General features: G+C 40.8%; 1 protein-coding gene across 4 annotated transcripts in view; it reads right to left on the reverse strand.

Moving 5' to 3' along the window:
* The window catches only part of MCUB (mitochondrial calcium uniporter dominant negative subunit beta), a 47,416-nt gene extending 32,385 nt beyond the window's left edge, over positions 1 to 15,031 (reverse strand). The window contains exon 1 of one of the 4 annotated variants that reach the window (XM_070757913.1): positions 14,679 to 15,031. Coding sequence is in view for 1 of the 4 variants with exons in the window: in XM_070757912.1 (XP_070614013.1) it covers positions 14,679 to 14,816 (138 nt within the window). In the remaining 3 variants the exon portion in view is untranslated. The remainder of the gene's footprint in view (positions 1 to 14,678) is intronic. The other 3 variants (XM_070757912.1, XM_070757914.1, XM_070757916.1) reach the window with 3 other exon arrangements.
* Positions 15,032 to 15,442: the final 411 nt, after the last annotated feature.

The raw sequence follows: 15,442 nt of genomic DNA on the forward strand, positions 1-15,442 counted from the left end.
GTTTTTATATTAAGGGTTTTTATAACTGTTCTTTTTAATAATTGGATTTGTACTGTGCTTTGCTGTTGTGAACCACTCCGAGTCTCCGGAGAGGGGTGGCATACAAATCTAATAAATAAATAAATACATACATACATACTATTTGTAATATTGGATTTGCACCCTGTATATTGCATGTTGTGAGCCGCTCTAAGTCTTCGGAGAGGGGCTGCATACATGTTGTGGTTAGCTCTGGCCCAGCTCCTGCCCCAAGGAATGTGCAAGTGGATGTGGGGGACACATCCACATGCCACAGGGCTGTTTTGCTCCCAATGGAATCTGCCGACGAAGCCTCCTTTGACCAAGGAAGCATGAGTGACAGGGAAGAGGGGAGTTTGGCAGACAGCCCAGGAAATCAATGATCTGTATCATCCTTGGATTCTGAACAAGAATTAATGACACATCCACGCATGCGTAGAGTGATGCATAGGAGACAACAACTGAAGGATTATTACAAGAGAAAATGAGGCCACCTGTGGTTGGGTGGTGCTGCTGTAATTAGTGCTTCAGATAAAAGTGCAACCTGGTGCTTTAGCCTCAAGGCAGTTTATCTGATTCATTGTTTCGTCAAGATCGTGGTTTTTGTGCTGTTCAAGATTGCGTGGGGACCTGGCCATGTGTGTCTTAAGTTGCTTATCAAATGATATTTTATGGTAACAAATATTTGGAAAAAATCAATAAAATATTTTCTGAGTGAAAAATGCCCATTCCAAATTGTTGGAAGTGTACTAGCTAGAACTTTCTATCGGAATATTTATTATTGCTATTGAATAAGAAAGAGATGGTTTTGTCTAGTGGTTAAGGTGCTGACTTAGAAATAAGATAATGAGTTCTAGTCCTGCCTAAGGCATGAAAGCCAACTGAATGGTCAGCCATTCTATCTCAGCCCAACCTACTTCACAGGGCTATTATTATTATTATTATTATTATTATTATTATTATTATTATTATTATTAATTAGATTTGTATGCCGCCCCTCTCCGAAGACTCGGAGCAGCTCACAACAACAGAACAGTACAAATCCAATGATTAAAATAATTTAAAACCCTTAATATAAAAACAATCATACATCTCGTGCAAATCATACATAAAGCGGAAACGACCTAGGGGAATCAATTCCCCCATGCTTGACGACAGAGGTGGGTTTTAAGGAGTTTGCGAAAGGCAAGGAGGGTGGGGGCAGTCCTAATCTCCGGGGGGAGTTGATTCCAGAGGGTCGGGGCCGCCACAGAGAAGGCTCTTCCCCAGGCGACATTGTTTCGTTGACGGGACCCAGAGAGGGCCAACTCTGTGGGACCTAACTGGTCGCTGGGATTCATGCGGCAGAAGGCGGTCCCGGAGATATTCTGGTCTGATGCCCTGAAGGGCTTTATAGGTCATCGATGTGAGGAAAACAGTAGGAGGAAGGAGTTTTACCATATTCGCTGTCTTGAGTTACTAAAATCTAATAATAAAATAAATATTTATTTGACTGGCAACAGACACATAATTTTTAATATTTTTAGATCATTTTGCTATAGTAAATTATTTCCAAATGGTGGGCTTTCTGCAGTTAATTCCCCAAAAAGCTGAGATGGTTATAATGTTATATAATTAAAGTTACAAATAAGCAAATATTTTTCATTTGAAAGTAGCAGCATTCCTCTCTCCTAGCCAAACACGGTGATGGCAGCATGCCACTTTCAATTCCATTATGCTGAAGAAGAAGAAAAAAAGCAAAAGATGGATAAATTTTGTTGTTAGAAGTGCTGAAGGAGGCAAATCTGTTGTAACTGAAATAAGATGATCTGATTACTTTCTTCAAATGCTGAAATATCCTGGAAAAAAGGGGATAATTCTATACGTTGTTGTGGTTCAGCCTGAGGCTGCTCAGGGACCAGCTGTGTCTCTGCTGGCTCCATGCCCGGAGGAGGATGACAGCGAAGAGGAGGGGGCTGAGCAGTCGGACGGGGGAGGGGACAGCCAGGAATGGGATGAGGATGAACAGCATGAGAGCCCGGGGGGGGGGGGGGCTCTCCCCAGCCAGTAGCTTGGAATCATTAGGGGATGAAGCTCAAGCCGTCATTGACATGCGACAGAGACGTTCAGAGCAAAGAAAGGAGCAGTTAAAGAAATATTATCACCATTGAATTAGGAACAGCTCGGTTTGGGTGTGGTCCTCATCAGCAGGGTTTAAAAGGCAGGCAAGCCCTTGAAGCCATGTGGAGTGTTATCAATTGGAGTTATGGTGTCCTGCTGTGTTCTCGGCGTGTCTGTTCCTGGCTTGTGGCCCAGCAGTTTGGAAGACCCGTGGGAGGTGTAGGTCTGCTATCTACAGCCTCGGCTTGGCAGCAAGAATCCTGTATTGCTGCATGGACTTTTGTCTTCGTGGATATATCTGAAGATACAGCGTTTTCCTGTTTGTCAGGACATTTTCTGTTACCTGTGTTTTTCTTGAATTTTATAAACTGCCTTTGCCTTTTACCGGTGTGTTTGGCTTCTCTTTTTGGGTTGGTCTTGGCTTCCGGAGTGACCCAGACAGAACATACGTTAACACAAAATGTGTTTAATTGGCTTTGAGATGTTTTTTATATATCAAGATCTGGCATTTAACATGCTCAACATGGGTATGAATAAGAGGAAAAGTATAATATATACATCACAGATATAAGTGAACGCCTGCATTACTTTTTGTGAAAAGAACAGGACAAACCTAAAGTCACTACAATTGTGAAACCAGATGACAAAGATCTATTTTTATCCCACACTTAACCCATTCTTTCACTCCACTGCAAATGAAAATGGTTCAAATGTCACTTCTACCAGAAACACATTAGGGGAAATGAATTGTTCATTGACAGATCTATCAAACCAAGAAACATTGCACATTAAGTCAAACTATTTTGTGACTGGGCAATTATGAGTAACAAGATCTGTCACCTGTGAAAATGTGTTAAGACAACCTGACCGCAACAAAAAGGTTGTTTTTAAAGGAGATAGGACAATGGGCATATAGTTGATTTCATACGTTGATTAGATCAGTGTTTTTCAACCAGTGTGCCGCGAGACATGATCAGGTGTGCCGCGAAGCTCAGAGAGAGAGAGAAAGCAAGAGAGAGAAAAAGCAAGAGAGAGAAAGAAAGCAAGAGAGAGAAAGAAAGCAAGAGAGAGAAAGAGCGAGCGAGAAAGAGAACAAGAGAAAGCGAGAGAGGGAGGGAAGGACAGAGAGAGAGAAAGACATTGAGGGAGGTAGGGAGGGAGAGAGAGAGGAAAAAAGAGAGGAAGAGAAAGAAAGAAGGATGCAGAGAGAAAGGAAGGGAGAGAAAGAGGGAAGGAGAGAGAAATATAGCAAAAGGGAGGGAGAGAGAGAGAGAGAGAGAGAGAGAGAATTTTTGTCCACTTTTTTTAGCCGCCCCCCCCCCCCCCTCGCTCAATGTGCCCCAGGGTTTCGTAAATGTAAAAAATGTGCCGCGGCTCAAAAAAGGTAAACATACAATAATGTGTTTAGCAAACAGTAGTCACATAAAGGACTATGCAAAGCAGCCACCAATATCCTGAGATGTGATCAAGATACTGTGCAATTATATGCACATCAGACACTTTTGAGAAACAAAAAAACCTACACTACTATACACCAGGGCGTGAGAAGATGCCACCTGAAGGGAAATACCGGCCTTTATTTTCCAAACGCACCGGACCAGGCTATCTACGAGACCGCCTTTTGCCGCATGAATCCCAGCGACCGGTTAGGTCCCACAGAGTGGGTCTTCTCCGGGTCCCATAAACTAAACAATGTCGTTTGGCAGGGCCCAGGGGAAAAGCCTTCTCTGTGGCAGCCCCGGCTCTCTGGAACCAACTCCCCCCCGGAGATTAGAATTGCCCCCACCCTCCTTGCCTTTCGTAAACACACATCTGCCGTCAGGAATGGGGGAATTGAGATATTCTTTCCCCCTAGGCCTTCACAATTCTTGTATGGTATGTTTGTTTGTATGGATGTTTGGTTTTTTAGTTGTTTTAGTATTGGATTTATATGATGTTTTTTATTACTGTTGTTAACCGCCCTGAGTCTACGGAGAGGGGCGGCATACAAATCCAATAAGTAAGTAAGTAAGTAAGTAAGTAAGTAAGTAAGTAAGTAAGTAAGTAAGTAAGTAAGTAAGTAAATAAATAATAAATAAATAAATAAATAATAAATAAATAAATAATCTAGCAGTAGGAAGCTGGGAAAATAAAATGTCATTTGCCACCCTGGTAGCATTATTTCCTAGTCTCTCCCCCCACCACACACACACTTTCAAACCTCGTGAACTTCAAAGCAAAACCTCAAAATACAAGTAGTTCTCAACTTACAACAGTTCATTTGGTAACTGTTCAAAGTCAGCATTGTAAAAAATGGCTCATTAACATTTTTTTTCACACTTACGAACCTTGCAGCATCCCTATGGCTACCTGGTCAAAATTCAGACGCTTGGCAACTGACATATTTATGATGGTTGCAGTGCAATAGGGATCTTGTAATTTACCTTTAGTAACATTCTGACAAAGTTCACTTACTTATTTAATGGCGTTACTAACTTACCATATTTCTCAGTATATAAGACACACTAGTGTATAAAATGCACCTTAGTTTTGGGGAGGTAAATAGAGGGGGTGGGGAGAATGCTGAACAGGTTCATCTGGCTAGTGTCCTTAGTCTGGTCAGCCTCAGAACATTATTTTATCCCCTGGTTAGGGCTGGGAAAAAACTTACTCGGAGCAAGTAGCAATGGAAAAAAAGCCTGCAAAGACTTAGGGGCTGGAAAAAACATTCTTCAGAGAGTAAAAATGAAAACAAGCCTGCAAGCTGGGAAGATCCTTAGTACCTTGTTCGGGCTTGGAAAAGCTAGATTTAGAGTATAAGAATATAAAACACACCCAAATTTTCAGCCTCTTTTAGGGAGGAAAAAGGTGTGTCTTTTACTCTGAAAAGAGAAGTACTGTAACTTCGCTATCTCCCCTCTTTGATCTTCCTTTCCTGATAATCTTTATGGCTCTTTGTAAATAGAGCTGGGAAGTTCAAAGAGCAAAGCAGCCACAGTTAGAGGAGGACTAGCTCAGGAATGGGAGTTGAAGTCCACAAGTCTTTAAAATTGCCAAGTTTGATGGGCTCTGGGCTGGGGATTAGGGGTGCTAACCCCGAAATAAGCGTTTGGCCTTATGGCCATGCATTCAAAAGCCCAATTGGGCTGATTATCAAGGGATGTCTTATTTTGGGGGAAGCAAGGTATCTTGTTTCCACTATAATGTGAAAAAGAAAAGAAAAGGCTATTATGTCAAAATATTGATTCTGAGCTCAACTGCACTTACAAAAATCGTTTAGAACTAAAGATACAATTTCTGCCATTTTTGCATTGCATTTAACACAATATATCTTTGCCTCTTACTTTAACACTTTTCTGCAATAATCTGGTGAAATGTCCTTATCTGTAAATTGTTCTAGTGAGCCACTGCACAGACTTCTCCTAATTTATCAGCTTTTCTTATGATTACCATTGTAGGGTGAACGTATTCAATTACTTTTGAAAAAGTAAAAGGCATGCTTCTCTCTCTGTCTTTGTTTTCTTTACCTTTCTATATATTTAACTCATTAGTCCGATTTAGTCTCACAGTTTAGCCCAGTGTTTTTCAACCAGTGTGCCGCGAGACATGGTCAGGTGTGCCGCGAAGCTCAGAAAGAAAGCAAGAGAGAGAGAGAGAGAGAACAAGAGAGAAAAAGAAAGAGAGAAAGAGAGAGCAAGAGAGAGAAAGAAAGCAAGAGAGAGAGAAAGAGAGGGAGGGAGAGAGAAAGAGCAAAAAGGAAGGAAGAGAAAGGGATGGAGAGAGAGAGAAACAAAGCAAGAGAGAGAGAGAACAAGAGAGAAAAAGAAAGAGAGAGAGAAAGAGAGAGCAAGAGAGAGAAAGAAAGCAAGAGAGAGAGAAAGAGAGGGAGGGAAGGAGAAAGAGGGAGGTAGGGAGGGAGAGAGAAAGAGCAAAAAGGAAGGAAGAGAAAGAGGGATGGAGAGAGAGAGAGAAAGGAAGTGAGAGAAAGAGGGAGGGAGAAAGAAATAGAGTGAAGGGGAGGAAGAGAGAGAGAGAATTTTTTTGTCCAAACTTTTTTTAGCACTCCTCCCCACTCAATGTGCCCCAGGGTTTTGTCAGTGTAAAAAATGTGCCGTGGCTCAAAAAAGGTTGAAAATCACTGGTTTAGCCTATATCCTTTTCTTGGTTTGTAAAATTCAGCAATTATCATTCATAATAGTAGAAAATCTGCATTCCCACAAAGATATGATCCAGTAGTGGATTTCAATTATCTTCGCTACTGGTTTGCTACTGGGAGCTGGTGAATAGCGCTTCTGAGCATGTGCAAAACGTTTCTGCACATGTGCAGAGAGGTCAGGGTGGTTGGGCGGAGCCCCCTGCCACTGGTTCACCTGATCAAGGCAAACCAGTAGCAACCACTGGTCTGATCTGCTAGTGCTAGTCTATTTACTATGGCTATTCTCATAGGCAGTTCTGTAAAAAAAACGTTTTTCCTTCTCATTCATTCATTCAATTTTTATGCCGCCCTTCTCCTTAGACTCAGGGCAGCTTACAACATGTTAGTAATAGCGCTTCTTAACAGAGCCAGTCTATTGCCCCCACAATCCGGGTCCTCATTTTACCCACCTCGGAAGGATGGGAGGCTGAGTCAACCTTGAGCCGGTGATGAGATTTGAACCGCTGACTTATAGATCTACAGTCAGCTTCAGTGGCCTGCAGTACAGCACTCTACCTGCTGCGCCACCCCAGCTCATTTATACATTTAAAACTTTCTTGAATCACAACCTTGTTAAGCCTTTTGCCTTTAAATTAAAATCCTTTAATAGTCCCTTTCCCTCCTGCCTTAATTTCTTTTAAAGTACTCACTGAGAGTCTTTAAGCTTCATGCAATTTAAAATATCTGTTTTAAGTTATAAAGTAATTAAATCAGAAAGTGTTTAAGAAAGGGAAGCCTTTGTCCATCAAATGTCCATAAAGGCTGCATAGAAGTTAATTATCTTTTGGCTCCCAAGTTCATCAACTCATGACCAAACCACAAGCGACTCATTTCCTCCAGTCTCCTTGCGAGGAGTAGATCTTACAGAGTGCAAATGGGCAACTCTAACAATCTCTCTGTTCTACTCATCAAAAAGAACTTGACTCCTGGCTGATTCTAAGGCCCAATCCCAGAGGCCACACAGTGAGATCCAATAGAGTCCAATTCTTTATTGGCTTACACCAAAAATAATCTTCCCAAACTAAAGCTATAACTTTCTGTCAAACTGGGTGTCAAAATGGATTTCTTGGAGGGCCACATCAGCATTGTAATTGTCCTCCGTGGGCCGGGCCAAGGGGGAGGGACAGGAGATGGGACAGACGCTCTCCTGCAACACCTATAACAAGCAGGAAGAGGGAGATTGTGATCCCCTTATATAGAGCGCTGGTGAGACCACATTTAGAACTGTGTTCAGTTCTGGAGACCTCACCTACAAAAAGATATTGACAAAATTGAACAGGTCCAAAGACGGGCTACAAGAATGGTGGAAGGTCTTAAGCATAAAATAAGGTCCAGGAGGGAAGTGTTTTTAATAGGAAAGTGAACCCAAGAACAAGGGGACACAATCTGAAGTTAGTTGGGGGAAAGATCAAAAGCAACATGAGAAAATATTATTTTACTGAAAGAGTAGTAGATCCTTGGAACAAACTTCCAGCAGACGTGGTAGATAAATCCACAGTAACTGAACTTAAACATGCCTGGGATAAAGATATATCCATTGTAAGATAAAATACAGGAAATAGTATAAGGGCAGACTAGATGGACCATGAGGTCATTTTCTGCCGTCAGACTTCTATGTTTCTATGTTTCTAACACCTGGGATTTATTTATTATTTATTTATTTATTGGATTTGTATGCCGCCCCTCTCCGCAGACTCGGGGCGGCTAACAACAGTAATAACAGTATATGACAATAATCCAATGCTAAAAACAATTAAAAACCCATTATGTAAAAACCAATCATACATACAGACATACCATGCATAAAATTGTAAAGGCCTAGGGGGAAAGTGTATCTCAATTCCCCCATGCCTGGCAGCAGAGGTGGCTTTTAAGCAGCTTACGAAAGGCAAGGAGGGTGGGGGCAATTCTAATCTCTGGGGGGAGTTGGTTCCAGAGGGCCGGGGCCGCCACAGAGAAGGCTCTTCCCCTGGGTCCCGCCAAGCGACATTGTTTGGTCGACGGGACCCGGAGAAGACCCACTCTGTGGGACCTAACTGGTCGCTGGGATTCGTGCGGCAGAAGGCGGTCCCCTGAGATAATCTGGTCCGGTGCCATGAAGGGCTTTATAGGTCATAACCAACACTTTGAATTGTGACCGGAAACTGATCGGCAACCAATGCATTCCCCTGTGCCGTTTTGGCCAGCAGAGTGCTGCAGGAGACTGTCCAGGCCGTAAATGGGGTGCACAGAGACCACCATATCCTCCACGCTCCATTTTCGCTAACAGCGGCACCGCGGGCCAGTCCTTTGCTATTTCAAGGCCAAATGTTAGACCCCACTGGCCTTAAGTTTGACATCCCTGCTCTACTAGATATATCCTGAAGGATTCAAGGGTATAGTTACTCTGAACCTCTTCCTTTTCCCTCCCACATCAAGCACAGAATCGTGCAGACTCTTGATTCCAGTCTCTTTCTAGCAATAATCCTCTCCTTTGCTGCTATAGGTGTACATTCCATCATACTGAAGATTCCAGTGCAGGAATCATCATGCACAGCTGTTCATAGGGCATAGAATCTGCCTTCAGTCCTTACCCGGAAGCCAAAATGATCAGCAGTTGTAAAACTGTTGACTGTGGTTTGCAGCTATCTGATAATTGGAAATTGAGTGTGATTCTGAAAGGAAAAATTAAACACACCTTGTTTGGTATTGTTAGAAACATTTTCAATTAATCCTTATTTAAACATGGCAAACAATATTTGCAAATTATCAAAACCTGCCTAACTGCATTTTTCTTCAAACCGAAGTGGGAGTATTAATAAACAGAAGAGGAGATGTGTGGTGACCTACTGAGTAGAAAATAAAAAATTAAAGGGCGGTAGGAAAAGCAAGTAGGATGCTTGGCTGCATAGCTAGCGGTATAACAAGCAGGAAGAGGGAGATTGTGATCCCCTTATATAGAGCGCTGGTGAGACCACATTTGGAATACTGTACTGTGTTCAGTTCTGGAGACCTCACCTACAAAAAGATATTGACAAAATTGAACGGGTCCAAAGACGGGCTACAAGAATGGTGGAAGGTCTTAAGCATAAAACGTATCAGGAAAGACTTCATGAACTCAATCTGTATAGTCTGGAGGACAGAAGGAAAAGGGGGAACATGATCAAAACATTTAAATATGTTAAAGGGTTAAATAAGGTCCAGGAGGGAAGTGTTTTTAATAGGAAAGTGAACACAAGAACAAGGGGACACAATCTGAAGTTAGTTGGGGGAAAGATCAAAGGCAACAGTAAAAAGAAAAAGTTCAAGTCAGACCTTCTAACTTCACGAGATCTTTTTTCCCCCTGAGAAGTTGGAAAGTTTGATTGCACTTTGTTTGAAACTGGTAGTCACATTGTCTTCTTTTGTTATCCTGCATGCAGGAGAGAAGAGCTGGGAAGCATATTAGTGCGGGAATTGTGGTTGCTCTGGGATCCCAGCGACCGGTTAGGTCCCACAGAGTTGGCCTTCTCCAGGTCCCTTCAACTAAACAATTTCGTCTAGCAGGACCCAGGGGAAGAGCCTTCTCTGTGGTGGCCCTGACCCTATGGGACCAACTACCCCCAGATATTAGAGTTTTCCCCACCCTCCTTGCCTTTTGTAAGCTTCTTAAAACCCACCTCTGTCGTCAGGCATGGGGGAATTGAGATATTCCCTTCCCCCTAGGCTTACAAAATTTATGCATGGTATGTTTGTGTGTATGATTGGTTTCTTAAATTGGGGTTTTTAAACTTCTTTTAATATTAGATTTGTTTATATTGTTTTTTACTGTTGTTAGCCGCCCCGACTCTACGGAGAGGGGCGGCATACAAATCAAATCAAATAAAAAAATAAAAAAATAAATGAATGAATGGGGTGGAAGTGAGGATTTTGCATTATGATTACTCATAAGTAAGAACCAGTAAAAGAGGAATGGAAAAATTCCTATCTGAAGATCAGTGTTTTTCAGTCTTGGCAAGTTTAAGATGGGCGAACTCCATGCTGCCTTGGGAATTCTGGGAAATGAAGTCCATGCATTTTAAAACATTTGAGTTTCTTGAATGAGAAGTAAAACACATTCAAAGAAAAACCAGAAAGTCCAGTTGCCTCTTGAAAAAGCACCTGTCAGACAACTATGACCTGGACGACTGAGAATCTCTATAGACATTTAGTTCTGATATTCAAAACAAATTTGTTTACATGTTTGTAGGTATGTCTGCTTAAAAATGGGTTTTTTTTAACTATTTTACATTTTAAATTGTATATTATTAGATTTGTTATAAATTGTTTTATTGTGTTGTGAGCCGCCCCGAGTCCACGGAAAGGGGCGGCATTCAAATCTAATACTGTAAATAAATAAATAAATAAATTTCCCATCTCAAACTTGGAGGAAATTCTGTTATTTTCAGCAATTGCAGTCAAAGGGGATTTAAAGGGGTAAAAAAAAAAAAAGGAGGCCTGGAACCTTGGAACTGCAAGATGCTCAACCCAGTAATAAAACTATAAGCGAATAGGACCATGTAAGGTTTGCACCTCCAATTCTACTCTTATTTGACTGCTGAACTAAGAAATACTAAGAAAGATTCTACTTCGTTACATAATGATGTGATATATAAAATCACATCATGCTGGATATATAAAATCTAGGATTAATGTTAACAAGATTAACCTTTCTTGTTAGCAAAAAGACTTCTGTAATAGCAAGGGCTAGGAATCTCACATATAAGATCTTATTTAGAGGATTCATTTTCATGCACAATTGTTTATATTTCAAAAGTGGTAGATAGAGCGGGTAGATATTTTGAGCCAAAAAGGTTCTGATGCTGATTCCTTTCACTCCTATTTTCCCCAAACAACTCAACAACCTCTGCCAAATACATTTGTTCCAAAAATGCCTAGAGGCTCAAAAACGGACAATTCCTATTAAACTGTATGAAGGTTTAGCAAAATACAGTATATCTCTAAAATTGTTGATAGGGGATCAGTTTGTAATCATTGGGTTTCAAAAGCACGTAACATTATGATGGAAAATTGTATTTAATTTGGATAGTGGTTCATTAATATTATCACTTAATATTGCAGCATTTTTTCTAAATTTCCTTTTTTCCTTTGATCTCAGTGTTCTTCAGCTGAAGTGATTAGTCCCTTCTAATAACCGTCATAGAATTTCTATGTGTTCTGGAGCCTAATTAAGGAGATCCTTCAAAAATAGGCAGAGCTACAGATTAAAATGTTAATAAAATGTAACACATTCTACATTTCTCCATTACTTACGTCTGTTGCAAAAAGGAGTATATTATTGAACTTTCTACGAACTATAAGTACATTAATACAAAGAAGTGAGCCTAAAACTATGAATTATTTCTGAACTACGAATGATTATACGACAGTTTCTAAGCACCAAAGAAAACAATTATGGGCCAGCACACATACTTATCCATTTTTAATTAGCAATTAACAAAATCTTCTAGGGCTTAAATCTACACAACCCACCAACCTCCAGGTAACAAACCGTGGTTTATTTAATTAATGTAATTTTCTGAATTTACTGACACAAGCTGATTTTATAACAGTCTAGATTTTTTAAAAACTCTGCCTATATTGCAGTTCAGAGCACTGGAAGAAGAATAAAGCTCATTTCTTAGTTGTTTTCATCATCTATGACAACTTAGCCTATGGCTTGGACACCACTGAGACTGTCCTTATTTTCCCCTAGCTCAACACAACAAGATGGTTTGAATTATTCTTTTTTATTTTTAAGAATTTTTTTATTCCTTTCCACAAATACCACTTTATAACAAAACACAGATGTCTTAAATACATACCCATAAAATACAGATACATTTTCACTATTTTGTAAACCAATCTCTTATTGTGCACCTTTTTTCAACATCTATTTATCTAACTCAACACTCCCCTCTCTTCCAACCTCCATCCCTTCTTCCTCCTTCTCTCCCCCCTTTTCTCCTTTGAATTATTCTATAAAATGGACTGCAAACCACTTGATTGAAGACTCTCTAAATAACAGAATGTTTTCAGATCAGATTCTGTGGAAAACATACTCGAGGCGCCCATTGTAATTTGAATGTCGGCAGATTAACTTAAAATGAAAAAAAAAAATCCGGAAAACTTTTAATGGGGATGCTCTCCCTGCCCTTCCCCTAAACATCCAAATATTCCATCCTCGAAAGAATCCAAAATTTTTGCAAGGAGAGAGAAGAAGGGGCATGCATAAGTACACCAGAGTGCCTTCCGTCCCCTGTCCTAATGTTTCTTTCTTACTAGTAAGAAAGTAAATACACTGCTCAAAAAAATAAAGGGAACACTCAAATAACACATCCTAGACTTGAAGGAATGAAATGTTCTCATTTCTCTACAACGTTGAATGTGCTGACAACAAAATGAAATTGATTGTCAATCAGTGTTGCTTCTTAAGTGTTTGATTTCACAGAAGTTTGATTTACATTTATTTATTTATTATTTATTAATTTATTTACTTAATTTTATTTATTTGTCAAACTCGCATAGTATTATAATATGTACTGTATTAACATAAGTATAAAGTAGAGATAGAAAGGATAAAGGACATTAAGATAGAAACGGTAGGCACGAAGTTGCACTTATGCACGCCCCTTACAGACCCTCTTAGAAAAGGGGAGAGGTCTATTGTAGATAGTGTAAGGTTGAAGATTTTGGGATTGGGGAGAAAAACGACAGAGCCCGGTAGTGAATTCCAGGCGTTGACCACTCTATTGCTCAAATCGTATTTTCTGCAATCTACTTTGGAGCGATTTATATTTAGTTTGTATCTATTGCATGCTCTTGTGTTGTTGTTGTTGTATATACTTGGAGTTATATTGTGTTGTTTAAGTGTTCCCTTAATTTTTTTGAGCAGTGTATTATACCTTTGTATACCACCAATACTTACGTGACAAAACAAATAAATAAAATAAATAAATAAGAACCCAAGGGGCCGTTCCTCCTCTATCCTCTGTGCCATAAGCATCCCGGCTTCTCTTCCAGGGGAGAATTGAGGATTGCATTAGGCAAATCTTGAGACAGAGAAAAAGGACAGGAGAGGAGAAAAGGAAAGGGGGCTCAATTGACTCCACACCATCCCTCCCTCCCCAAGCCAGCTCCAACTTTCTTTCCTTTTCCCCGCTCCAAAATAGAAATTTTATTTTTATCCAACATAGATTAAAAAACAATACCTATGTAAATTTTCTTTAGATTCGGAAGAATATAGATATTGATCCTGTACACGCCTTTATTTTAATATATAGGTTTCTTTTTTGGGGGGGGGGGTTGTGTGTTTTTATTTTTCATATTGGATGTAATGTTTTATGTACCCTATGTACCTTGTATTATATTTGTAAATAATTTTTTTCAAAAAAAAAAAAAGGAAAACAATACCTAAGTACAAACACTAAAACCATGCTCAGAGTAAAACATATATAAATATATATCTCATATATCTTCTTTACTATACCATGTTGTGTGTATGTTTTTTAAATTATGGGTTTTTAAGTCTTTTAAATATTAGATTTGTATTGAACATTGTTTTCTACTGTTGCTGTGAGCCTCCCCGAGTCAATGGACACCAGCGGCATATAAATTTTAATAATAATAATAATAATAATAATAATAATAATAATAATAATAATAATAATAATAAATCTCTATAAGCTTCATTGTATATTATTGTGCACTGGACAAAATAAATAAAATAAATAAATAAAATATTTTTTCCTGTTTTTTTATTAATCATTCAATGGAGGCTTATTTCCTTCCATAAAAAAACCACCGTTCTATAGAACTTAGATAATATTATTCAGATAAAGAAAACCTCAAAAAAACAACCACCATCTTTTTGCCCACCTTACATTAAAGAATTATATCGCGTCAGTATAAACAATATCAAACTCTCTATTATGCCCACCTTAATTCAAACTTTCATTTCTAGATTAATTAATCCAATAACAATTTATCCTGTAATTACTGGATGCAATTCACTTAAAAAGCAGCTCCAACTTTCGGCTCCCGTCGCCGCAGCGTCTCCAGAAAGCGGATTGAACTTCTCGCAGAGGTCTCCAAACTTGACAACTTTAAGACTTGTGGACTTCAACTCCCAGAATTCTCCAGCCAGCATAGCTGGCTGGAGAATTCTGGGAGTTGAAGTCCACAAGTCTTAAAGTTGCCTAGTTTGAGGACCCTGAATCTAGGGTTTCCTGAAGCAACGCCGGAGAAGTTAAACGCCGCCTGCCCAAAGCTTCCCTCCCTCGCCCAAGGCGCGCAAGCCAAAAAAAACCCCTCTTTCCTTAAAGGCCTCGGAAGGAGAGCCACGAAGTCCGCCGCTGCGACGAGAAAGGGCGAGTTTCTAAAGCCTCACCTGCAACCGGACCGTTGGGAGGGCGAGGCAGCCGCCCGGACTTCGCCCTCGCTGGGCAAAAGGAGGGCCCGGAAGCATCGGAATCCTTCGCCATCTCCCTCGGCAGCCACGGAGCAACCGGTGAGCCGCGGAGAGCATCTCTCTCTCCTCTCTCTTCCCTCCGTTCTAAGCTTTTAGGAGGGAAAGAGGCATGGGGAAGCGGGAGCGCGCGCGCGCACCCGCTGAGGAAGGCGATGCCCGCGCTGGGGCGCGAGACTCCCGTCGCGAGCTTGGCTCTCCGGAATGCCGCCACCAAAGACAAGGAGGGCGGGCTTTTTAAAGGAAAGGGGCGTGGCTTCCTCGCGTTTGACTCCGTGCTCCTTCTCCCCACCCCCCCTTCTTCGGGTCGGCGCGAAAGGCGCGCGCGCGCGATTGGGGCTGAGGGAAATGGGAAGCGAGGGGGGGGGGGAGGGGAGGGAAGGAAAGTGTCCCGTTTCGAAACGGAGGCTCGAGCTTCTCGCTTTCTCCCGCGTTCCGAAGGCAGCCGTTTGTCTGCGGCTCGCGGGGGTGGTGGTGGTGGTGGTGGAGTTCGTTAAAACGGGGTTTTGTTTGAAACTCGCAAGAAGTGAAGCGACAGTTACTTGTGTGTATACAAACTACTATTATGTTTGACAAATTAGATAGATAGGTGGGTGGATGGGTGGGTAGACAGACAGATAGAAAGGTAGGTAGGTAGATAGATAGATTATAGATAGATAGATAGATAGATAGATAGGTAGGTAGGT

This window comes from Erythrolamprus reginae, chromosome 7 (assembly GCF_031021105.1).
Source record: "Erythrolamprus reginae isolate rEryReg1 chromosome 7, rEryReg1.hap1, whole genome shotgun sequence".
NCBI classification, from domain to species: Eukaryota; Metazoa; Chordata; class Lepidosauria; order Squamata; family Dipsadidae; genus Erythrolamprus; species Erythrolamprus reginae.